The sequence below is a fragment of the Coccomyxa subellipsoidea genome (assembly GCF_000258705.1).
Source record: "Coccomyxa subellipsoidea C-169, whole genome shotgun sequence".
Classification (NCBI taxonomy): domain Eukaryota; kingdom Viridiplantae; phylum Chlorophyta; class Trebouxiophyceae; family Coccomyxaceae; genus Coccomyxa; species Coccomyxa subellipsoidea.
Window position 1 is genome coordinate 561,629 of NW_005178041.1, and position 25,078 is coordinate 586,706.

A 25,078-nucleotide genomic window follows, 5' to 3' on the forward strand; every position below is an offset into this window, starting at 1 on the left:
GTAACACTGGCACTTTGATCAGTTTAATTACACAATTGTGAATTCTCTGGTCTCTGTTTCTTGGTTTTCTGAGAAAGCAATTCCTGTAAAGTTGGACATCCGTTCTGGTATCTGACAGGCTAGCAACTCTTCAGGTGGTGGTCTTGCAAAATTACTACATAGAAAATTTCACATTCTGATCAAACACGAGGTGAGTTTCGCACAGTAACAGCACATATTCCTATTGGGCACCAAGGAAACAAGATGCAAGACGTGCAAAGAAATGTATTTGAGACAACGGACATGTTTGCACATGCTGTTGCACGTTAGTGAAACTGTTTTCAATGTCCCGTACATTATTGAATGCATGTTGTCTTTGGAGAGGGGTTGCTGCTTCTGGCCATCCCAAGCTATGCCAGCTGACTTCCTCCTGTCAGCTGACACTTCCGACGCCAGTAAGTCACCATTGGCATGTATTTTCATCAGGTCTAGCAATTTAGTGGTCGAGGCATGGGGCAGCAGCCAAGCAGGCGCAGCCTGCCACCTGCTGAGGAAGTTGAGGAAGCCCCCTATGAGCTTCGCTCCATCAGGTACTCGAAAATGTTTCCTCTGAGCATGTTAGCGACTGTAAACATCTGTGACCTTCATTTCACACGAAGGATCTCAGATATGAAGACCAGTACTCACCAAGCGCAGGCAGCATTAGCAGTCTGGCTCTCGTCTAATTGCCCATCTAGGAAGCTTCTAATGAGTCTCTCCAACAATTCTCCTGAGACACCAGTGGAACCTGTGATTTGTTGCAGGGCGCCCAGGATGACAGGCTGGTTCTTCAAGCTGGCAGTGGAGATCATGGATTGCCCCCTGGCTGGGCCCCTGTGGGACTTCAATTTCCGCAAGAGCGGCATTCCTCAGGCAGTGCGCGAATTGGACATGCCAGAGCCGGCTACCTTCCAGCCCATATGGCCGCTGCCTGAGACAATAGACAAAGAGGAGGTCTGCGTGGAAGGCAAGCCTGTGGCGGAGCGCCTGACACTGACAGCCCAGGGCATCCCAGGTCTGACTCATGACACCAACTGATTGCCTCAGCGGCCAATCCTGCTATCTTTTGCCATCGTTGCGTAATGAACTTCTAAAAGGATGCATGAGAAACTCCATGCATGCCATCTCTATGCTCTTCTTACATGTAAAACATCGCACATTATGCAGGGACCCTCTCTGCTCCCTTCCCATGTCATGCCCTAAAGTTCAGCAAGCGCTGTGCATGTCAAGATTTGCAGAAGGGTAGCTTGTAAAATGGCAATAATGATATTCTTGCCTCCCTGCAGGTTTCAAGGCGGACATGAAGGGGCGACTAGGAGGCAGGCTGCCAGTGCGGCGATGGACCATCGGTGATTTTGCGCAGGCATATGCGGCGGGGACAACCACACCATCTGAGGTAGCAGAGAGAGTGCTGCAATTTGTGGATGACTCGGAGCGCGCGCAGCCGCCGATGCGCTATCTCATCTCCTGCGACGCCTGTGACCTGCGCAGAAACGCTGCAGAGTCCACGCAGAGGCAAGCTACTATTTAATTGTGGCTCCACGTGCTCTGCTGTCTCAGTAATGTTGCCCAGATTGACATGCTTCTCTGAATAGTTTTGGTCCTTGCACTGCCGGTGGGGCACGGTTTTTCTTTGCAAGTATGTTTCCTCTGTCTGTTTTGCGCAGTGAACGCCTGCATGCACCTGCAATTTTTGTGTCTTGTCGGTGCCGTGAATAAGATCTGTGGAAATGGTGCAGGTACAAGCACGGGAGGCCGCTGTCTCTCTTGGATGGCGTTCCTTACGCAGTCATCGATGGCATGGATGCACTGCCATACCCCACAACAGCAGGCACTTCATTTGTGCGCTCCCTCTCCCATGCCAGTGTACCTTCTTGATCCCTTAGCATATTGAAATACCTTGATAAGCATTCCTACCAGGACATGTGGTCATGGCAGGTCAGGATCCCCGACGTCGCAATGGTGTCTGTGAATGAACAATGTGGATACCACATGTTCATTGAGCTCCAACTGTTATCAAGCTGAGACCACTTTACATTGTGAGGGCTTCTTGCTGAGCTGAGAAGCCCAGTCCACAATGCCCTACATGTCTCGAATAAAGATGGCCAATTTTTTCTTGATTTTCTTAATTTTTTTTAATTTTTCTGCCGCCGCAGCTGCACAAGCGGAGACGGGTGTCGGCCGACGCGCCGTGCATAGCAGAACTACGAGCGGCCGGCGCGCTGCTGATAGGCAAGGCCAACCTGCATGAGATCGGCGTGGGCATGACGGGCCTGAACACAGTGCACGGCACCACTCGCAACCCCTACAACACCGCTGCCTACACCGGGGGATCCTCCTCTGGTGCCGCCGCTGCCGTCTCAGCCGGCCTCTGCGCGTTCGCGCTCGGTGCGACACACCTGCATCATTTTTGAACAGTCTGGGGGGAGAATTGCCTTTTCTGATTGGGTCTCGCACACAAGCGACATCTCATCTCCGTTTTTCAGCTTGAGCCACAAACTCTTCTATGAAAGATTTAGGGCTTGGACCAAGCTGGTTGTCATGCAGAGAGGATGTAGTTTGTGTGCATCTGGAAAGCCGCAGTGCGGATTTCTCTCATTGTACTCCCGATTGCCTCGCCAAAGTAAACACTGCTGTGCACCTTGCATGTCTCATCTGCTTCCTCATTCCCAAGGACATGCTTAAAAACTCGGTGGGGCCAAAGCAGCAAGCGGAGGAACTGCTCACCAGTTTCAGACTCTAAAGTGCGCAAAAGTTTCTGAGGTGTGCACAAATGCTGTGGTGCAGGCATCGACGGCGGCGGCTCTGTGCGGGTCCCATCGGCACTGTGCGGAGTTGTGGGACTGCGGCCGACGGTGGGGCGCACATCGACCGCTAATTGTCCTGAGAACGCCTTCTCCATTATGAGCTTTGGCGCCCACACCGCCTCCATGGCTGACGCCGCCCTCGTGCACGCTGTCATCTCCAACGCAGGTGAGCGAATACATGCAAGGATGTCCTCAAAAGTCCTCTCTTGTTTGAGACGCAACGATTTTGACAACATCTTACGCAGAGGGTGATAGTGCACAAACTTCCCTCTGGATCATGTCTATCGCTTGGCTGTCATGATCGTGAGTAAAACCCATTTGTGATCATGGTCTATTCACTGTCAGAGTGTAAGAGCCTGCATGCTTCCCGGGGATTCAGAGCCACATTGAGTATGGTATTCTGTACTCCCCAGGCCACTGCAAAATCCATGATTGTGACCTGTGCAGCCTTGAAAATCATTGACTGTATCCGCACCACGGCTTGTGCGCAGGCCGGCAGGACGTGGCGGCTCCGCCGGCCCCGACGGCGGTTCCGGCGCAGCTCTTTGACGACACGCCGGCTGCGGCTGAGCTGGTGATGCCGCTCAAGGGGCGCCGCGTGGGTGTCTACTGGCGCCTGTTCGAGGACGCGCACCCGGAGGTCGTCGCCGCCTGCCGCCACGCGCTCGGCCTGCTGGAGGAGCATGGCTGCGAGGTGCGCAGCTGTCATGCTTGAATGCGGGGACACGTTCTCTCCCATTTTGTGTGCAGGGGAATGTGGAAAACGATCCTGGCTCTGTGCTCAACTTGAGGCAGTCGTTATTCGAGAATTTTGCAGGGAGAAGATGCGCTGGGCTGCTTTCAGGAGAGCACAGCAGGAATAAAGAGGGTTCAAAATTTGTGTGAAAATACCTTGATGCCAGACGATAGCGGCTAGCCAAGTTCCCTATCCCTAAGAGACATAGCATGGGTACAGCAAGTGAGGGAAGCTCTATGAGCGTGCAGAGCATCCATGTTCATGCGGCGTGCACACTTTGCTGATCACCACATCTCAGCCACCGCTACATTGTGTCGAGCATGATTGGATGTCAGAAGACATTTAAATCATGCTCTGAGGCTGAACCGTACATCTGCGCACAGAAGGAAAAGTAAAGGGAGTGATGAAGGGCGCACATGCGCGCAGGTGGTGCCGGTGTGCGTGCCGGAGCTGGAGCAGGTGCGCGTGGCGCAGATCCTGACCATCAGCAGCGAGCTGGCGCAGGCCTACAAGTGGGCCACAGCCGACCCCGCCCTCAAGCGTGCACTCAACCGCGAGACGCGCTTCAGCCTCATGGCAGCCGCGCGATTCTCAGCCACTGACTACCTCCAGGCGCGCATTATCCTTGCTTGCCCTGCCCTGTCCCTGCTGTGCACATGCAAATGCCGGCATTTTAATGTTCCTCGGAGGTGCCAGCGTATTCTGGATAGCTGAGTGCGGCCGAGCACGGCTTTCACATTATCAGGTGCATGCGGGGTTTATTTGTTCAAGCTTTTGAATTCTTGGTTTGTGCTTTTTCGGGAATGAGGTGCCTCTTTACTGTACCCAATCTTCACCCGGCTCGACAAGTCATTGGTGCGTTGATGCATGCTTGCTTGCGATTAGTGAGGTTCTGGTAGCTGTGTCGTAGTGGGTGTGGTAGCTTTGATGAGGAGAGCTTCTTTGTGGTCGAGTAACATGTTTTCAAGCGCTGTGCGGCGAGTGGAAGCCAATGCTGGCACTGTATGAGCTGAAGCAATGAGCAGGCCGGCAACTTTCTGCAGCACATGTTTCAGATGTGACTGCTGCCCCATCATCACAGGCCTCAAGAGCACACATCAACAAGGGGATGCGGGTAAATGCATGGTAATCTTTGGTCTTAGAGGCAGGGTGTCGTGCTGTACAGGCTCAGGAGATCCGCACGCGCATCATGACGCACTACCGGCGCCTCTTCTTCCAGCAGGGGATTGATTATGTGGCCACTCCCACCACCGGCACAACCGCCCCCCTTATAGAGTGCGCCCTCCATTCCTGTCCTGCGCGCCTTAATCCTCTCCCTTTTGACACCAGAAGCTCCGCCGGGATTTTTGCCTTTCATGTGGCAATGCGGCTGCAGGAACATAATTTTCCGTACCGCTCTCACATATGACTCTCCTGCACGTGCTTTTTTAGTGATCGACCCCGCTGCACCGTGCCGGCCGCTGGAGGGGGCGGCAGCGGCTGCCGGCACGGCGGCTCGTGCGCCGGAGCCGGCTTGCGGCGCCATTGATTTTCCCTCCATGATCGGCTATATGTAGAAAATAGGACCGCAAAGTTGCAGTGGATGCCACTCCCGTGTCATTCACAGCCAGCGACGCGCCAGGGACCTCCCTGCATGCATGCCGCTGAAATTTGACTCTGAATTTGAATATCACGCTTGACCTGCCGCTGCGCAGCCCGCAGGCGCTGACGGATGGCGAGAGCGACCTGGTGCAGACTGGGGAGCTCATGCGCTTCACCATTTCAGCCAACATGGCCGGCATCCCCGCACTCTCCATCCCCGTCGGCCAGTCCCCCTCCGGTGCGCGCCCCTGCCAGGGGAATTTAACCTAGACTCTGACCATTTCTTGATCTGCGGTCTCTATCTGAGAACAGAACGATCTCTTCAACACTCAGAGCTCACTGGCTCTGGTCCTGGCAGAATTTAAGCGGTGTGGGCGATGAAATTGTGTTGCAGTTATTGCCGGTGGCCGAACACATGCAAGCTTGATTGCTTGAAATGAATCCGTAGGCAGCATGTGCAGAGGGGCTTTCACCTCTGTGTCAGCGGCTATGTCGCCTTGCGAACCACTGCGGCGCAAACCGCTTCCAAGCCAGTATCCAGGAAGCAGCGCAGGCGTTTGGTAACGCATGTATCCGTGCGCGCAGGGATGCCGATTGGGCTGCAGCTGATGGGTCGTCCCTGGAGCGAGGCCAGCCTTCTGTATGCTGGCAGCGTCCTGGAGTCAGCAGTGCGGCCCCTCATCAAGATGCCAGCCGTCTCCTATGACATTCTGTCAGGCAGTTCCTCTTAAGAGTGGCCTTGTCGAGGCAGTAACACGGGCGTCAAACTGACTTGCTCAAACCAGCCCTGGGTTTGTCACATCCAAGAACACATAAGCACTCAACATTGCTGCTGCTATCATCGTTGTGACTGTTGAAGTGGATGCGACGTGCTGGCACTTTGGGACTCTTCCTGAGGAAATCCTGGGGTGGTCTGAAGGCTGGGCATAAACCAGGAAATGACCAGGAAGTATTGAAGCACTTTCAATAAACTGGACGTCAGAAACTTTCAGGGAAAGTGTGCGCGCATTTTCACGCAAGGGTGAAGTACGGGGTTGTCTTTGAATCTGTGCATTGCTGCATGGGTAGATGAGAGGTGAGGTACTGATGGGGTGGGCCACTTCGGTCTTATTGGACAACGCATGTGGATTTTCTGCTCTGCTGTTCTGTTCGCTGCGTTACTGTGGACTGCAGTCAAGAAGTGACAAAATGTCTTAGGCTGCCAGAGGGCGCGTCTCTGCAGAGTGAAATATACTTTGTCTGTGTAGGCTTGCAATGTTTCGCATGATGCTGCAATCTGCGTGCTTCTGCTAGTGGGTCTTTGCGCATGAGCTTCAGCTGTCATATATTGCGCAGCATATATTTTACTATTCTTGTGTCTACAATGCATCCATCTGGTGTACAATACTGGCTAAGCAAAACGCAGGCAAAGGGCTTGCCTTTCTGGGACAGGACTGGGGTTTTGCCCGCTTTTGAACTTTTGTTTATGTCACATCGCATGTAATTACACTGGTGATTACACTTGGGCAAACAGGTATCAGTAGAAAGACTGCCTGGATCTGATGCCTTAAAGCATCACGCACTTGAACCCTTTGCGCAGACAAAGCAAAAATCTACATGCACACCACAGCACAGCGCTATTGCAGCTGTTGAACAGAGTGCAATCTCCGACACATGTTGGACCTTTACCAGGAAAGCAGGCAAGTTTTCATTCTCCAGCATGAGCCCCGGTGTGAAAAGTGCTCCTGCAATCAACAGGCCGCACAAGAAGCATCTCTCGTCACTGCCACTCCCTGATATCAGTCCTCAACTGGATCACGTCTTCAAGCTATAAATGAGCCGTTCTTCAGCTGCATGAAGTGGTTTACATGCGCTGCCAGCCTCTAACGGCTTGCATTGCTCGTAGCAGCAGCCTCCCACCGCGTGCTGTCTTCTTGTTGTCTCTCTGGCAAAATCTTGCTTTGTTCAACAGGGGCTCAGCCGGCTGTCAATGGCCCTGCAGTGATCTGGATGATCATGCCAGAGGGGCAGTGGCCGGGCACCTGCTCACCACATGACACACCGTCAGCACTGCACCCTCAGGAAAAGCCCACTTGGTGAACAGCGCACAGCCCCGCACTTGAATCACCAATTCAGCAAAGTCAGTACCGTTTGCGGCCTGAAACAATCTTGCAAACCATGCAAGAGATCGCAGGCATGCTCATCTTATTGTCCCATGTGGGGGGCTCTCAAAAGGAGCAGACATGCTCTTGCTTGCATTGTGGATTTTGCAACTGGTGCCACGGCTGAAGCCATTGTAAAGTTTCAAGATTCAATGGTTGCAGCTATGCTTGTTGAAGTTTAGATTATTGCAGGAAGGTGCAGAGGGCTTACTGGGCAGGCAAACCAGTGGACCCCGGGGTCAAGGGGAGGAGTAGAGAAAGTTCCTCCATCACTGACAGGTGCCAGCACAACAATGCCATTGCTGGGGCTCGGGGTGAAGTCTGAGGGGCACTGGCCGCTTGGGACCCTGTCTACTCCATTCGGGAACCTCCACTTGAATGTGATGACTGTGCCAGGCGCCACCGTCACTGGAGGGTACCTGCATTCGGTGCAAGATGCAGCACGGTCAGAAGTTTGAAGTGCCTAAATACAGGTGACTAGCTCAGGAGTCCACGAAACGATCTGAATAATCACATCACATTGATCAGCGTCTGTAAGTTTATATGACTGTTGACTAAACGCCGGCCAGCTGTTGCGAAGCTGGGCGATGGAGAACGCACGGAGAACGGAGATTAATCATCGTTGACAACGGCAGGGTGAGAGGCATCTTCTAGATGCTTGATAATCCCTTAGAGAAAAGTAGCAAGCTCCCTCGTCGAGGACACTGTTTCTATCTTGGAGAGTTGTCGCAGCAGCTGTCGGGATCTGGTACACTGCAGTACCAGATGGTCACTGCACGTGAAGGGCCCTGACCAATACATCGCCGAGGCATTGATTGATGCGGCGGAATAAACTCACTTTATATTGGGGGCCCAGGGATCGATGACGTGCTCGGGATTGCCTTTCGAAGTGGTCTGCTGTAGCTCCCGTCCGGCGGATGCGCCGACGGTCAAGAGAAGAAGCGCCACAGCACAGAAGCAGGCCGTCTTCATTGCTGCCATTTTTCGTCAGGATTGACCTTCTTAACTTGAGAATTCACAAGATAGCCGGGCATTTGTCACAAGATTCACGCCAAGATTTCCTTGGACTCCACGTCAATGAGTACTTTTGGAATGTCACGTGCATTGCATGGGTTTATAAACAGCTCAGTGTGTGTTAGCATGTGGAAATTATTTCCAATCGCACTCCAAAAGCTATGCCACGTGACATATATGCACTGCTGCTTTGCAGCTGACCCGAGGAGGAGACTTTCTGCAGACTACTGAATCGCACAAGATCCTGGAAAGTGACCGAACTCCTGGTCTAAGTCATTTAAGAAATGGTTTGGCATTCAAATTTGCTACACTTATGTACCTAGCACCCGCAACGAGCACACTTTATCACCAGACCCCGCAATGTCAGGACTCTCGTCATTCCAGGACTTCAATGTACAGAATCATTTCTTGCCACGTCTGCATTTTATACTTGCCTATGCTGGCACATGATTACTTACTGTACTGGAAACCCGCTGAAAAAGGACTGACTTCAAGTTCCAAGGAAGCCGCACAGCTTGTTGCATGGGCTGCTGATGTGATCTTAGCACCTTATCACAAGACAGTCAGAGTAAAGGACTGCAGCAAATGGCCCTTTAGGGCAAATCTCAAGTCTACTGCAACAAGGCAGCATGCCAAGCCAGTCAAACAGCTATGAGACGGCTAGAAGACCACCCTGCAAACCTAGTGAATGTACTGCGATGGATACTGCAAGCCTCTTTTCAGTAGGCATGCGTGCCACATGTAAACCGGTATGCACTTCTGCCGCGCCTGACCACTCTTTGGAGGGCAACGCACTGAATCCTGTTAGCATGTCAAAGTTATATCGTGTCCCAATCTGCATGTATCTCTGTTTGCGCCTCCTCGAAACTGCTTTTCTCTTTCCTTTCTGTTCCTCACACCACGGTCACCTTGAAAATCATGCCGGAGGGGCAGTGAGTGGGAACCTGCAGCGCAAAATGAGGTCTCAGAAGGTCTCAGATTTCTGGTGCAATCAATGGCGAGGCCCTAGCATGGCGTGCCACACCAGGCTGAAAACGGTGCATCAACATGTGTGCCAAATTTGCGACGCAAGGCAATGCAAGCCGTTTGATTAGGCCACCTGGGGCCTGACTCAACAGCTTGAAGGCGTTACTGAATCCATATATGACGAACTTTTTTGTTTCCTTCATTTGATGTCTTTCCCACGGGCCAGCTTTGGAGACTTCATTGCTCAGTTTTCAGCAGCGCGCTGTCAACTTGCACGCATCTGTGGCTTCCCAAAAGCTTTGCAACTTGCAAGGGCAATTCGCAGACGAGCTGCCACTGAGCAACATTGAAAGTCTACTCCTGAATAGGTGCCGGTGCTGATCTTTTTCTGCTGCTGCTCTGAAACCGAATCAGGCAAGCAAGGAGGGGAGCACTCACCGGGCATGCATACCAGTAGACACCGGGAGACAGCGGGGGAGTTGTGAAGCTGCCTCCATTGGAAGCTGGTGCAAGGGCAATGATGCCGTTTCCAGGAGAGAAACTCGAGGGGCAGCTGCCGCTAGGAATTCTGTAAACTCCGTGGCGGCTGTTCCAGTTGAAGCGGATGCGCGAACTTGCAGCCACAGTCAGCGGCGCATAGCTGCACACCACAGGAAAAATTATTGTTGCTTGAACCAGTTGTGCTTTGATGCATAAATACTCCCTGAAACTGGTCACTGGTGAGTCGCCTGGCAGCCTGCGCTGGGTAATATGTGGAAAAGGTATCATGTGTGAGAGCTGTGGCCTGGATGCAGTCCATTGGTTAATTGTAGGCAATAGGTCTGAGGTTTGGGTGGGGTGCCTTCTCACGTCAGCATAAATCTTCTCAGAAGACCTTACCCCAACAGAAGTGACGCTTTTCGAAGAGGAATAAAGAGGAGAAAGACAGCTGGGGAGTGATCACACGTGAAACCTCGTACCAGATATGGTACAGGAGAGGGTTGCGGACAAGGCAATATCAAGCTCAAGCTTATTGAAGCACGCACCTTTTCCCAAGAGACCAGGGATCGATGGCATAGATCTGGCCGCCGCCAACTGATGCGGTTGCTGTTGCTGTGGCTTGGGCGGTGGCTGTGTTGCCTCCTGAGCTCGGAGTGGAGCCCTGCTGAAGCTGCCGTCCGACGGAGATGCCGACGCACAGCAGCAACACAGCTGTGACGCACCAGGTCTTCATGAGTGCCAATTTCTTGATCGCAAGCTTGATATTTGAGATATGCTGGTCACGAGATGAGTGTCGTAAAGGTCTGAAATGTAGTACGGCAGATTCCATATCCGCGTCCTTGGATGCCCCACCTTTGCATGGCACCCTCAGCTTCATCTGCAGCTTCCAACACAGGTTCTGGCATGCAATGCAAATTAAGTCAAGAGTGAACGCAAGACGACGAGGCAGTAGACAAGCAATGCAAATACTACTTGAAAGGCATCTGTCTTAAATTTGGGTTCTTGACTCAGATTCTCATGTCGGCTGAATGCCAGAGGGTGAATGCATTAAGCCATTGGCAGGGGCGCTCAGAGCTTGTAAAAATTCCTTATTACAAGTCTCAGAGCAGATAATGAAAATCTGGAGTCTGTCAAGTCAAGAGATACAGTCTGTCCATCCTTTGCTCGATCCTGCACTATAAACGCGAGTATCTAGACTGCACATCACTGCGGTCCAGCTCATGGCGGAGGTTCACTAAAAAACGACACACATTAATACTACCTGAAGTGCTGCGGGTTTTGCACAAGCACCTCATGTGGGCAGCTCCATTCAAGTGCATGCAGAAGAGTATTGAACCTCACTGTAAGGTGTGTCCTCATTAGCATGCGATCAGGCAGTGCTCTGCTCGGAAACACAGCGCATTGGCATTTGACAGCTAAGTTAGATATAATGTACTTACTCTTGAAAAGTAAATACTGCGCATAAGTCATATTGATATTAACTTCTCAACAAGTGCATGCCACCTTTCAAGCCACGACCACCTTCACAATTTGTCCCTCTGAGCAGTGCCCGGGCACCTGCAGAGGACACGTGAAGCTCAGCATCGCCTTTGTACTGGTACCAGTGACTGAAAGAAGGACCTGGCAAATGATGGTGTGATCCAGAAGCTGTACTGGCAAAACAGACACAACCATCAGGATCATCCTGTCCCGTAATGGAGAAAGCCAAAAGTTTCAACAGCGGTCTGCAGAGGCAGCTACTAAATCTTCTTCAAGATCAGGCATGCTGTGGATACAATCATGGCACTAAGCAGCACCGGTTGTGCTGGCCACCATTAGGTGCCAGCCATGAGATGTCATCTAGGATTACCTCAGACTGGACGGGAAAGACTTCTCACACTGCACCCGCAAACTCTGTGCAAAGGACCCCAGAAGCTGCCAAACAACGTTGCCAAGCAATGAGGGCTCGGGGTCTAAAAGTTATGGGGAAGCTTACCTGGCAGGCATACCAGTAGGTGCCAGGGGCAAGGGCGGGAGTGGTGAAGGTGCCACCGCGGCTGACAGGTGCTAGCTCCACTAAGCCATTGCCGGGGGCAAAGGTATCAGGACAAGTGCCGCTGGGAATTTTGTAGACGCCATGAGACCCAGGCCACTTGAAGGTGACCGCTCCTCCTGATGCCAAGCTGATGTCAGGGTACCTGCAAGCTCAGAATTTGAAAGATCAGCTTGAGAGGAGTTGGTTGGGCCTAGGGGCAGATGGATGCTTTGCAGATCATCTGTGAGAGTATTGAGTCTCAGAAGGAGGCAAGGAAAATCAAGGCACAATCCTCATCTCCTGCTTTCCCCTGGGGGCTTTTTGGCGTTCTGGGTGCCCTGTCGAAAGCATGGACCGAGTTGGAGTGGCGATTTTGCCGACTTAGGAGTTCCTTTCCCAGAAAGTGACGTAGAAGCAACTAATCCCTAGATAGGACAACTGAAGCAGTGTACCAGAACAGGTACAGTGACAAGAAGAACACAGATACGAGTGACCTTCGTAAAAGCTCACACGCCGTGTCAATCTTTCAAGAGGGATATCGCACGTCTGGCCAGGCACCCAGGGGTCGATCACGCTCGTGGTTTGCAGGAGCTCGCGTCCCACAACGCAGCGGATGCAAAGGACCGCCAAGCACGCGACAAGAAATCGAGCGACTACCTTCATGCTTGGTAAGACCCTGAGCAGTCGTATTAGCTTTGTCTCTGACGTCGAGTGTGCGTATTTCCACGTTTCAAGGAAGTTCAGCAGTATTTGTAATGCCAATCTGGGCCAAAAGTGCCACGGGGGACTCGTCCAATGATTATGAGGTGTTTCTGTCACGTGTCTGCATGCATTATGCAATGAGGAGAGCATCATTACGATCATTAAATACTTATACTCCTTTCCCTAATCAACATGATTGCTGAAGATTCCGAGTCGACTTTGGTCTAATAAGGAACAAAAGATATAAGGCATATAGCATTGGTGAGGATGCATTGGCCTGCCGCATCAGTTCTGCTACAGCATGCTTAATTCTAAAGCCTCTGAGATCCTGTCATGAGGAGCAAACTGGTCCTAGAAGTTTGCAGTGCAACCCTATTGTATAGTACTGTAACAACTAAACCTCTTGTAGCACGATTATCCCATAGACACGGAGCATGCAGTTTGCAACCTACTCGCCACACCGTTCCATAGCTCGTTCCTGGCAATTCACCCCAATATAAACCCATGATGAGCAGTTCTCATTTGCAGAACATGCAGTAGTGACGCACATTTCTCCAAACACTGTCCTGCCTGAGCTAAATTATTGTACAAATGTTTGCAAAGTGCCTGGCTCAAAGTCCAGCATGCAATCGGGCCCTAAATGCACTCGTTTTTGATAGCACGGTTGTCCAATCATTGCCTGCCCTCTGCAGAAAACTCCGTGCTGATGCATCATTCTGTATCGGCAGACATTGGTTGTATGCACCACTGGCGACATCAAGTTTTAGCCGACAATCACCTTGACAATCTGGCCAGCCTGGCAGTGCTTGGGCACCTGCATGCAGCAAGCACCTTGTACTTAGGCAACCATTCCCAAATGGCCAGGCCAGTGCATCCATCTATTCTTCACCTGCTGCCCCTTACTGAGGGAAAGAATTCACATGCAGGACGCATGCGTATTTTTCCTGCCTATCAATCGGTGAGCAGCGCCCCAACACCTGTTAGAAAACAGTCTTGAGGGGTTTATCACGCACAGCCGTTAAAAATCTGGAACTTGTATTATTGATGCACTCTGTTACACCTGCAAGCCCTTCCTCGCTATCTTGGCGCTCGCTTCGTCTAGGTTGTCTGCATTCTCTTGTCGCTTAGTCTGGAATGCACCAAGCAATTTCTAGCTTCTAGGGAATGGTTGCGCACCGGGCAGGTGTACCAGTAGGTGCCAGCAGCCAGGGGAGGTGTGGTGAAGCTGCCACTGCTGCTGGCAGGTGCCAGAGCCACAATGCCATTGCCGGGGGTGAATGCGCCAGGGCATGTGGAAATGGGAATGCGGTACACGCCGTGGAACTCAGACCACTTGAACTGCACTGCTCCGTTCACCGGCAGCTTCACATCGGGGTACCTGCAGGAACAAATGCAGTTTGTGCGCAGCCGGCCAGTGATGATTGTAAGCATGAGTCATGCTGTGTTGCTCAGGGTGATGTGAATGGAGAGCAGAGGGTGAAGTATGAAGTGTAGGATGCACAAGCAGAGATAAGCGTGAAACTTTGGACACATGTGCAGCCTTGGGCTTCCGTTTTGCGTAGCTAGCGGATGTCCTACATCACCGGGATTCTGGTAATCCGCTGTACCAGAATATTCGAGTTTCGTGCGAGCAGCTGTCAACGACGTTCTTGGGACGTCCTGCGAAAGGTTCTAAGTCAGGTTTCTACGGATAAGAAGAACTCACTTCATCTCGTCTCCCCAGGGATCAATCGTGTAGATGGTCGAGGGTGACGCCTGCAGCTCGCGTTCAAAGGACAGGCCGACGGACAAGCAGAGCACAGCTGCAATAAGACTGTTCGACATGTTCATAATTGCGACTTGGTCTGTTCTTGCGAAGTCTGCAGCGTCTTGAACTTTCTGGAATTACGGCCTTCAGCATTGGCTCACCCAAGATTTGAATCTGAAAAGGAACGGCCAGCTGTGCACCACGTGTCAAAATGCTATGCTTTGCACATGCTCCACCAAAATTCAAAGCTGCAACTTTGACTCACGAGGCAGAATTTTGAGCACTCTCGACATAATTAGTTCCTCATTCTGCCGTGTAGGTTCACGCTTTATGAAACGCTTCACGACCAGTGGTCCCTGGCAGAGAAGAAGTTTTTCTTTTCATCTGGACAGAATCATTATGCGCATGCACCCTCAGACTTCCTAGGAGAAAGGCTCTCAGACTGGTCTGTCTGCACACACCATGGATCCTGCATGCACTCCAAAGAACTTCTTGTACATGAGAAAGGCCATGATACTCTGCAGAGAATATAACGTACTGCACCCAATTTTGAGACTCTGAACATTATGCTTTAGGGTGGCATGCAACCATGCTCAACGAAGCACATGTGAACAAAGCCGACACTTCCTGGCAACTTCAATCGTTGAAAATTTTTAATTAGCAGGCAGGAGGGACACCGCTGCAGGCAACACGTCTGCCAGGCAAGGATACCATTCAACTTGATATCGAAAGCATCCATGATGATCAGGCAGGACTTTTTTAATCTCCTTTGGCAGCGTGTGGTCTAGCATCGAGTATAACGCCCAAGTCGGCCCTCTGAGCTCCTAAAAAAACTTCGCAGTATTCAATACTTTGTTTGCCAATTGTGCTTGCTGGAACAGTGGACAGAGCTTCAACCTCTGCACAGCCATCGCACCAAGTACTTGTTTCCTCGTGCAGGCAATAAAGAATACACTCTGTGCCCAGTGAGCTCCAGCTGGGTATTGGGCCAGGGGTCAAGAATCACACAAGAATTTCTCTCAGTAAAATATCAGTACCAGCTCCTTATCCACACAAGAAAAGAATTGCCGATCCGCAGCGCTGCTAGCAGCTCGCTGCTCAATGCAGCGGCCATGTCTCTCACGCCACAGTTACTTTCACAATCTGCCCATCATCACAGTGCCCTGGGACCTGCACCAACACAAAAACCCGCTGTTACACTTCTGCTGCACCCTTCGTACTTCCCCTTCCCGCTGTGCTCCTCTAGTGCTGGCCCAGGGTTTCTTGACAGGACTTCAGTAGAAGACTACCGATCTGCAGAAGCTGCAACCCAGGACTCTGGGGATCTTGCACTCTGCTGCTTGCATTGACTTCAGCTGATCTGACCTGGCAAGAGGTGTGTTCAGAGCCTCACCTGACAGCTGTACCAGTAGGTTCCAGCAGCCAGTGATTTGGTGATGGCTATGCCTCCGTCTAGCTGAATGGGGCCCAGCTCCTCAAATCCATCCCCTGGAGCATACTGTGGGGGGCAGCTGCCACTGGGAATCCTGTACACGCCGTGCTGCCCAGGCCACACGAATTTTATCGCTGTGCCCACTCCCACGTTGACATCTGGATAGCTGCAAGCACACCGCAGGTGCTCAGCCCCCTGGGTGGCCCTTCAGGGGAGTCTTTGTCTACTACGATGGATCATCTGGCCATGGAAATGAGTTCTAAGCTGCAAAACGTAGCAACAACATGTTGAAACAACCACTTCAAGCTCCACGACTGAATTCAAGCTGAAAGAACCGACTTTTGCTGTCAGGTTGGTATGCAGCACCAATCGGAAGCTTGCAATGAGATAGAAGGTTCTCAACTATATTCCTGAGATCCAGGGATCGATGGTGTACACAGGCGCTTGTTGGAGATGTCGAGCTCCTGTAAGATGTCCTCCAAGAAGAACGACCAAAGCTCCAGCGGCGAACAGTCTGCATGACGTCCTCATTGCTGTGAAAAACAAACGTTTTGAAAATATACAAGCAGGCGGGATTGAAAGCAGAATAATTGGCAGTTTCTGAGGGAGACGTTGCTGGCTTCAAGGTTGGAAGATCCTAGGACGGTGACGTGGCACGATGCATGCAGGTGAGACATCTGAATTCAAATTTGAATGGTTGGTGGTGACAAGATTGTTTGAAAGGAAGCGAATGTGCATTCTGAGTAGCTTGAGCAGCAGCACGCATTTGCGCCGTATTGATGTATGCAGGGTAGCACTGTGCTTGGTGGGCACTTTCGGGTCGAGAGATCCTTGGACCCATCACAGGCGGAGGGCAATGGTTTACTGAGTATAGGAGATGTCTCAAGGGTCCTTTGGTTAACTTCAGCGCAATCACTAGTGGCTCCCAAGGTTGTCAATATCCTTGGCAAAGTGATAAGAAAGGCTAGGAAGGGCTACCGGGATCCCTCTTGTCGACCGAGCATTTGTATCTGAGATCCGTGCTAGTAGCAGCAGCGGAGTGAATAGGAATGGGCACACAATATCCCGCTTAAGCGCTCACAGTCCGCACCGCTCCTATATCTGCTCACAATATGTCAATCTGGGTCAAATGGCAACTCCCTCAGCACGACTTCACACACAGCATCCACAGCATTACGGATCCCACAGCGCTCTTCATGAACCCGTGCTGCGTGTAAGCACAGGTTCACTGTTCTCTCGAAGCTAGAAATCATCCTAGGGATGCAGGCTGCGCTGCAACATGCACCGGCTGCATCATGCCTCCCAGGCAGTGGCCAAACACCTGCGCAGTGACAGCACAAATGTCAGGGAACATGTACGATGCGGCCAATCTCTCAGCCTTTGGACCTACTTATTATGTGCCCAACTGCATTCCTCACAGAGTCAAGATATGACCACTGCAGTGTCACCAGTGCCACCTTGACATGCATCCTTGAATGGAGCGCTCTCTTTTCTCCTCCTGCTCCCATGCGTCATTTATCTGCTGCGGCATGAATATTTTATCCTGCCATGTACCAACGGTCCACACAAAGACTCAACATTGGCAAGACCACCCAGCTGATAATGCCAAGCTACTCTTCCCTTGCAGGAGCTGTCACCTGCTGCTTCACAGCCTCTAACAGGCAGCAGTGTTGCATGCATGCAGATACAGACTGCCAATTTTGGGTTGATGCATGTGAGAGGGGAGGCCATGCATCATCAGTATCACTACACCGTGTAGTAATACTGATGCAGGGAAGGTGACCTTCCCTGCTAAGAGGCAAGGTGCGTCCGCAGACAAGCTGCAAATAAAGGGGGCCACAAACCTAACACTCCATGGACTTGCCAGACAATTCAACCCTGCGCACGGTGCTCGGGATTTCTACCACCTTTTGCCAGCCGGGGCCATGCATTCAAAAAGGGAACGGTCAAGCTTGCGCAAGAAATATGAGAAGGGGAGGTGACCCACAGGGCAGGCGTAGAAGTACTCTCCAGGGGTGAGCGGTGGGGTGGTGAAGTCGCCGCCGTTAGTCACCGGTGCCAGCTGGGCAATGTCCGATGTGTTGAAGGCCAGGGGGCAGATCCTGGAGGGAATTTGAGTCACCCCATGCGCGGTGTTGTGCCACACAAAGCGCAGCGCTGTCCCGGCTGTCACGTTGATGTCTGGGTACCTGTCAAGATAGCAGAGAAAAATATCACATTGAGTCATGGCCTCCTTACAGGCGCTGCTGGCACCAGATCTCAAGGGGAGGGGCTGTTGCTTATGCCAGATGTTGGAGCTACACCTTCTGAAATCTGCTGGCAGGCATGTGCACTTTGTGCCAGCCATAAAGGCAGGGTCATCTGGAGATCAAGCTCTGATGAATGCTGCATGAGCAGGGGCGCTGCTTTGTGCCGAAAAGAAGTGACAGCAGCTTGCTCATGCATGCTCTGCGCAGACAAAGCAAGCCTTCCATACAACAAAAGGTCAAACTGAGGAAAGGCTGAATCAGTGAAGGAATGGCAAATAACGCATAACCAAGGTCCCGTTGCGCATGCTAGCTGAGTCTGCCCGTATTCCATGCACAGTAATCGCGCAGCTGCCCAGCCCAGGCCAGCTGTGTCCTTTCAACCACTTGCATGCCTTCTCTTACCAGTGCAGCAAGCTTATGCAAGGGACCCCAGGAGAGAAATTGCTCCAAACAACCCTAATTGGAAGTTCTGGTGGAGGTCTCGCCAGAACACCTTCCATTCCTCAAGCACACATGCAAATGATATTTGCAAAGGGACAGGCATATTTATAAGCTGGGCGAGACGCTGCATGGAGCTCGGGCAGCAAGACGTGCTCGTGCAAAGTCTGAAATTCGAAGCGGCACAGACGACAGCCTCTTAGGACGTGATAAGCTCGTACATAGGTAATAGCATGCACATATCAACACAGCGATCTGAAGAAAGATATGCTGACTCCAAAAGCAGAAATGGCAAGAAAAGCGCACAGGTTGCCGTAGTCCCAGGGGTCAATCGTGCGGACGGCGGTAGAAGGACCAGGAGAGAGCGGGTCCAAGTTGGCCGCGAGTCCTCCTTGCTGATATAACGGCTGCATCGAAGCCCAATCAGCCTCCAGCCCTCCTGCCGCACAGGCGCCAAGAGCCGCCAGACCGATCAGCACAAGGCACTTCCATGCTGATTGCATGGCTGCTGGCCTTTGCTACAGATCTGTATAGAAAGCACGCTGAAAGGAATGCCTTGACTGCAGGGATCGGAGAATAGTCTGACAAATCCTTCTCATCGATGCTTGACAGGGATACTGGAGTCAGATTTTCGGTGATGAGTCAGTAGAGGGTGAGTCATCATTACATGCATGTGCCCAACAATTCAAATGAAAGCCTCTGCTTCATCTGATGACTCCTTCCATAGTAAAATCTTCAGCAGGATGGTAAGAAAACTTTTGCAACCAGGATGTGTGCCCTCTGGCAGCCACAAGTCTCCTGCTTCATTCTCTCAGGCATGCAGAATATACAGGAAGATGCTTCGGTGTACTTCCTGAATGAGGCTCCCATGCCAGCACTATTCATACTTCATACTTGGGAAAAAAGCATGCAAGCTCAACACAAAAGCACGGTAACGATTTATCAAGCATAGCCACCATGCTTGCGGTCTCTCACATCTCATTCCTAGGCCGTATCCTCTGGAGCAAAAATTTCATCGATGCCTTGCCAGCCACCAGCCGCCCTAGCCTCCCAATAACCTCCCTTGTACCTGTACGCACATACCAGCTGGCATTTATGCAGGTCTTGACATTTGCTTACTTCCTGCAGCAATGTGCTCATATGGTATGGTTGGTACAAGTGCAGCAAACAGGCCTCACAGTGGGACCAATCTTTCATTCCAATCGCAATCTGGGGCATCAACACTCTGCTGCAAAGTTCACTTGCGAGGCAGCCCCTTCCCCCTATCTCTGGGGCTTCCTCTAAGTCTGTCTCTGCATGCTTGCTTCCTCTGTATCAATGGACATCCTCCCACACATCTCAATGAGTGCTGCAAAAAGAAGTTCTAGGAACCTGAAGCGTGGAGAGCTGCCCTGCTGCCTGCTGAGCCCGTCAGCTTCCCTCAGCTCAAACCAGCGCGGCGGCAGGGATGTGTCCCCGGTCTTCTGACAATGTTCCCTCTCTCGCGCACGCCAGCGCGCCTCAAGAATGTCCTTCCCTGCAGCCGCCTGCGCACAGATAGACATAAAGTGTGACCTCGCCTGCGTTTCCAAGCTGGTTTTAAAGCCGCTTATTCCATTCTTTGCCGCTTGTGCATTGTGCATTCCCCTGTACACAATTTGCCTCAAGGACTTCTTTCCCGGCATAAGTACTGCGTACTGTGCCCACGGTGACTTGCTTGGATCTGGCGAGTCCGTCAAGGGGTAAGATATGGGCAGCCTTTGACTGCAGCTGGTCTGCAGACGCACCTTGCCTCATGGCAGGAAAAGCATGTGACATATTGATTAGTCACCTTGGCGTAGTCACCCTGCTCCAATGCGCGCAGGTCCCAGCGCCGGCGCACGTCCGTGGGCGGCAGCTTTGCCTCCAGCCCCGGAGTCATCTCATTCAGTTGCAGGGAGAACAACGGCATGTCATACCTGCATGCACCACCAAACCTTTGTGCGCATCTCTGACATGGAGACCGTCTTCTCAAATTGTGCAATTTGTTGGGTCAGTGCTCAAGCAGGTCATAAGGAGGGATAACTCAGCTCTGCCATGCAGCAATGCGGGAAGAGCTGCACAATTCAGCACCTGCATGCGCATACGTTCACACATACCAGGCACAGACAGTTGTATGAGTACAAGAGTCTGCCGTGCCTCATATTGAACACCTGGTCTAAGGGGCTTATGAGGGCAAATAGAGAAGCAGAGAGCACCAGACAAGCAAGGTAACAGAAAGAGTAGTAAGAAGGCGGCTGAGTCACCTGTTTGCGCAGGGTTGGTTGATCTTGAAGAGGGTGGTCTGTGATCCATCCGCCAGGTCAGCGACCAGCTCAGCATCCCAGTGGCCGCGGATGACCGGCCTCTGCAGCCGCACACCCCCCTCCTCTATGTGCCCCACGATCTGCACAGCACCAACATCAACGATTTTTCATTGGTATTTGAGTTTGTTCGCCTGCTCTGACAGCAATGTCAAGAATGTTAAATACCTCTGGGGCTCTCCATTTCAGACTGGAATGCACAAGGTTTGTGGGATTGCAGATGAGTCAATCTTAAGTCAAGTTGGCATTGCATCTTGTTGATCTGCATGCGAAAGAGCAGTTCGGTTTTCTCAGCTCTTTGGGGGACGATTGAGAGCACATCGCACAGATTCTGCAGGCGTGCCTCGTGCTTTGATGCCTTCCTGGTTGCCATGCTTTTAAGCATGCTGCCGTCTTTGAAGGCCATGTGTGCGCTGCGGCCGGTGTCCCCTTGCTCTATTACCACATCCCCCTTGAAGCTCACCGTGCTTTTACCCACCACATGTATGACGGCGTTCCCTGTTGTCATCTGCACCAGCCACATGCGCACCAAATTCAAAGGTGAATTCGAATCGTGAATTGCTGCAAAATCATTGTTGAAGCCATAAAAATTTGTTGACGTCAAATAGATGACTGTATCTAGAATGGCAAGTGAGTAGAGATAGGTGCTGGGCAATCTGGCTCGAGCCAGGGAACAAAGCAGCTCATGTGTTCAAAGCAATGAAATTATAAGGGTATGCTTGCTACCGACAGAGTGATTGCATGCAAATGTGTGCATGCAATTGATGCAGTGAATGCAGCAAGACGGGGCCCAGACCCCATATTCGCAACTTCTCATCAATACTTTTGTAGCCCCACTCACCCCGGGTGGTATTTTACCCACAAAATTTCTGATTATTACTCATGAGAAAGCATGATGTGAATCATGCATCACCTTCTTCCAGGAGTAGGCATCGCCGTCGGAGAACATGAGACGGTCGAGCCAGTTCAGGTGCAGCTCCAAGGAAGCTCCCCAGAACCTGAGCGCAGGCTCATCCTCACCCTCCAGCATCCACTTTTCTCCCTCGGCCACCCACGCGTTAATCACCCTGTTCTCCTTCTGGTTCAGGTACGCCTGCAACCAGCCATTCTCACCACATCAATTTGTTTCAGGTCCTCTCAAGGGAAGCGCTTGACAGGGGCTTAAGAACAGTCCAGGATTGCCCTTTTTGTTCCTCGGGGCGCTCTCATAAATCACGCAGACTCGGAGGCTTAATACAAGGCTGCCGGGTAGGCAGTTTGGCTCCAACAGGCAAGAATTTTGGGAGAATTTTGCATCCAAGCTGAGGAGTGAGAGGTCAGGCTGCGCACTGTTTCTACCATGAAGCGCATCCTCTTCTCCGGCAGGAGAACCTGCAGCAGCAGTGGATTGTGACGCTCTGTAAGAGCGCTGCAGCTGTGCTAGCAGACAAATTCATTGCATGCTTTTAGTGATCTGCGTGCTGCTGGAGAGAACGGGCCCCATGACACAATGAAATCATTGCTCCCTTGAATGAAGACACCTTGCCCTCCATGACTGTACATCACATGCAGCAAGGCAGGGGTAGCCTACAGGATTCATGATAATAATAAAACAAAATATTGAGACAATTTGATAATACCCATTATTTTATATTGTTTTATATTGCCGAGGCTGGTTTATAAGTCAATGTACATTGGGTATTATCTGCATATAAAACGATAGTTCTAAATTATATCTCCCTAATATTCATTTTATATCCGCTTTTTGCCTAAATTGCCCTTGAAATTGACCAAGTCTCGCATTAAAGTTGCCAAATACACAACTTCACCAAGAGACGCAGCTTAGCGAGAGAAGCCCGAATCTGCCCTTTATCAGATTTTATATAACGTTTAAGATATACTGTATCATCTTGATAAAACAATATTCTCTTTTTATATTATAGATTATAATTATCTGGAAGCCAGACAATATTTTCATGAACCCTTGGGGGTTATTAACCTTGAAGGGTCTGCTAATTCAATTACCCCTAGCAGGGGTGTGTATTCAGGCAGGCAGGGAATGCCCTCACCTCCACGGTCTCTCCCATGATAGGCAAGCTGGCACGCATCGGCCGCACCGCCTGAAAAGCCGATACGGCAAACGCCGCCACGAGCAGCAGCCGCTCTATGCTGCCCTTGGGCTTCTCTGCTGCCTGCACCTTACCACACAGCTTCAAGTCCACAAAATTTGCTGGATCCTAAGGCGCCGGCTTGTCCTGAATCTTGGCACATGGCCAACCTAGCACATGCTGTTCAAAAGAGCGATGCAGGAAAACGTGTGACTCCCGAATTTTGCAGCAGTTTGCCCACGGCTGAAAGACACCTCAACTTGGTTGGCTGTCCTCAAGATATTTGCTCTGCACCACAGGAAATCCCACCACAGCTGCCAATATCAATCCAAGGAGAACAGTGATGTGTGGGCCAGAAATTGCATTGGGATCGGGTTGGGCGATTGGAGGTGTCAATGAGCCAATGCCATCACATCTTTTCCAGCCAATTGTGCTTTGCTCAAGCTGCCGGACTTTGATGGTGTTGTGGAAATGAGCATGCCGGCGGCTGAGCTGGCGATGAGTCACCTGGTCCAGGAGCTCGCTGTACTCCATCTCTTCTGCGCGCCGCTGCAGCTCGTCAATTGGCAAACACATGTGCGCCGGGATGGGGACGTCCATGCTGTTGCTGCTCACCTGATTAATTCCAAATTTAAAGAATCGGAATCGAAATCCATCTGTTTCACAACTTCAAATGCTGAACTCAAGACAATTGATGTTGGCATGAGAGGCATGCGATGCGGACATGTACTGCCACTGGACCAGCTACATTTGTGCTGTTTCTGCAGAATGGTCTGCTTGCAACGCAGCTCATCCTCTGATTCTTGGTCAGCCTTGATGCCTGCAATACTTTTTCTTACAAGGGGAAAAATGAGGTGGCAGATGCTTTACTATCGCAGAATACCGGTACACAAGTTCCCCAAACACTGAGGAACTGCATTGAATTGCAGTGCAACTGCAAGGCAAGGCCTCAGAGATAGCGCAGGTTGATGAGCACTTGCAGATGACAAGGTAACTTCACCATATGCTTGACGATCTTCCAGGTCTCCTGAGCTGAGGGTAGCTTTAGCTTGGCGTGGGGCAGAGCAGTGCGACGCTCCGGCGCTGGAAGCTCTGCCTCCCACCAATTGCCGTCGGTGCAAACAGACGATCCAGCCATCTCTGACACCACACTTTGCACTATTTTGAGCTGCGATCACAACAAAGATATGTACGTGCTGTCTAGAATCGTGTGACGGAACACCTCCGGATCCGTCCGACGGAAGGGCATGTCGTGTTTCTTGAAAAGAAGGCAACGAGACATAAATATACACCAAGATTTGAGTTGAATCTGTCGATTCGAGGATGAAATCTGCAAAGCATGTAGCTCGTGCATCGGATGCACCACCATGTGACAATCGACCGATTGTCCCTTCCGAGACTTTGCTTCCCAGATGCTCAAGAATTGCCTGTATTACAATCCTTGATGGGTGAACAACAGAAGCAAACTGAATCTGACAACTGAAAATCTGCTAGCATAAAGAATACTGCTTACGAGACAGATACAGTTTCGGAGACCAGTCTCACCAAGCACGTCTCTCTCTCTTTCCGTCCCTCAAGACTTTCACATCTAAAGACTTTCCCCTCAATCTTGCTATGTCACCGTCAGCATACGTATTGACGATGCTATAGCTAGAAGTTCAGAAGCGTTTCCACTCTCGATGCCAATGGGTTCATTCAAGGTTCTAGACGTTCCAGGCCTGATCACACAGCACGAACACCACACATGTGCGTGCTTGCATCACACCTCGCTGTATTCAACAAATTTCTGACCCTTGCTGACAGTCCTGCAAGCCCAGCATGAGCAGGCCAGAGTGACTCTTCCTGGCAAAAAGGCAAAGTGAGCCCGGCAAAGAATCCCCAAGTTATTTCTTGCCTTCGCGAAGCCCCCCTTCTAGCTATGTCCAATCGCTCGCTCTATATTCAACTGCATTCGCAATGTGGCATTTGCCTCAGATGACTCAGGGTCACTTCCTCAAAACTGTGCGCCTGTACAGGCATCCCAGAGCAACCCCCTTTGCTTGCCCTTTGACAACCCATCTACCACTGCTACTTCTACCGGGCTGGCTCTCAACCCTCTACATGCCCCCTCTTTGGGCGCTGCCAAGCTGGCATGGCAGCAGAGAGCTCCTTTGAGCTCGCAGTGCTGTGTTTTGCAGACACATGAAAAGACTGCTAAGGACAGGCGCAATGCTGCAGAGCTAAGGCTTGACTGCTGTACAGATCCAGCAGTGCTGGATTGCTTTCAAGCTGCGCTGAGCAGAAGGCAGGTGCTTGCGCTGTGTGCAAGGAGAAATGGTGCCAGGCCGGTGCATCCTTGGACACTC

The 25,078-nt window shown here is 51.3% G+C and overlaps 6 protein-coding genes across 6 annotated transcripts; 1 reads left to right on the top strand and 5 right to left on the bottom strand.

Annotated features, from left to right (window-relative positions):
- Positions 1-489: 489 nt before the first annotated feature.
- On the top strand, positions 490-6,134 carry COCSUDRAFT_64442 (amidase signature enzyme; the record flags this gene model as incomplete). The annotated part of the gene is made up of 12 exons (XM_005650821.1): positions 490-569; positions 783-1,033; positions 1,305-1,521; positions 1,758-1,884; positions 2,175-2,406; positions 2,806-2,991; positions 3,317-3,519; positions 3,988-4,239; positions 4,727-4,836; positions 4,937-5,113; positions 5,256-5,380; positions 5,728-6,134. The coding sequence occupies 12 exons, from the start codon at positions 490-492 to the stop codon at positions 5,871-5,873; spliced, it is 2,106 nt and encodes a 701-aa protein (XP_005650878.1). The 3' UTR covers positions 5,874-6,134.
- Positions 6,135-6,624: 490 nt separating this feature from the next.
- Positions 6,625-8,302, bottom strand: COCSUDRAFT_52307 (hypothetical protein). The gene is made up of 3 exons (XM_005650822.1): positions 8,122-8,302; positions 7,495-7,702; positions 6,625-7,163 (listed from the first exon to the last, which is right to left on the bottom strand). Exons 1-3 carry the CDS (start codon positions 8,262-8,264, stop codon positions 7,098-7,100), a joined length of 417 nt encoding a protein of 138 aa, XP_005650879.1. The 5' UTR covers positions 8,265-8,302; the 3' UTR covers positions 6,625-7,097.
- Positions 8,303-9,190: 888 nt separating this feature from the next.
- On the bottom strand, positions 9,191-10,476 carry COCSUDRAFT_58873 (hypothetical protein; the record flags this gene model as incomplete). Its single annotated transcript, XM_005650823.1, has 3 exons — positions 9,191-9,241; positions 9,702-9,903; positions 10,289-10,476. 3 exons carry the CDS (start codon positions 10,474-10,476, stop codon positions 9,191-9,193), a joined length of 441 nt encoding a protein of 146 aa, XP_005650880.1.
- Positions 10,477-13,222: 2,746 nt separating this feature from the next.
- COCSUDRAFT_58874 (hypothetical protein) lies at positions 13,223-14,283 on the bottom strand (the record flags this gene model as incomplete). Its single annotated transcript, XM_005650824.1, has 3 exons — positions 13,223-13,273; positions 13,636-13,837; positions 14,165-14,283. 3 exons carry the CDS (start codon positions 14,281-14,283, stop codon positions 13,223-13,225), a joined length of 372 nt encoding a protein of 123 aa, XP_005650881.1.
- Positions 14,284-15,325: 1,042 nt separating this feature from the next.
- Positions 15,326-18,828, bottom strand: COCSUDRAFT_39457 (hypothetical protein; the record flags this gene model as incomplete). Its single annotated transcript, XM_005650825.1, has 5 exons — positions 15,326-15,376; positions 15,600-15,746; positions 16,924-16,959; positions 17,626-17,827; positions 18,632-18,828. 5 exons carry the CDS (start codon positions 18,826-18,828, stop codon positions 15,326-15,328), a joined length of 633 nt encoding a protein of 210 aa, XP_005650882.1.
- Positions 18,829-19,309: 481 nt separating this feature from the next.
- COCSUDRAFT_58876 (hypothetical protein) lies at positions 19,310-23,871 on the bottom strand (the record flags this gene model as incomplete). Its single annotated transcript, XM_005650826.1, has 10 exons — positions 19,310-19,394; positions 19,697-19,851; positions 20,136-20,262; positions 20,590-20,729; positions 20,966-21,154; positions 21,560-21,739; positions 21,976-22,017; positions 22,695-22,817; positions 23,241-23,348; positions 23,734-23,871. 10 exons carry the CDS (start codon positions 23,869-23,871, stop codon positions 19,310-19,312), a joined length of 1,287 nt encoding a protein of 428 aa, XP_005650883.1.
- Between the last annotated feature and the right edge of the window lie 1,207 nt (positions 23,872-25,078).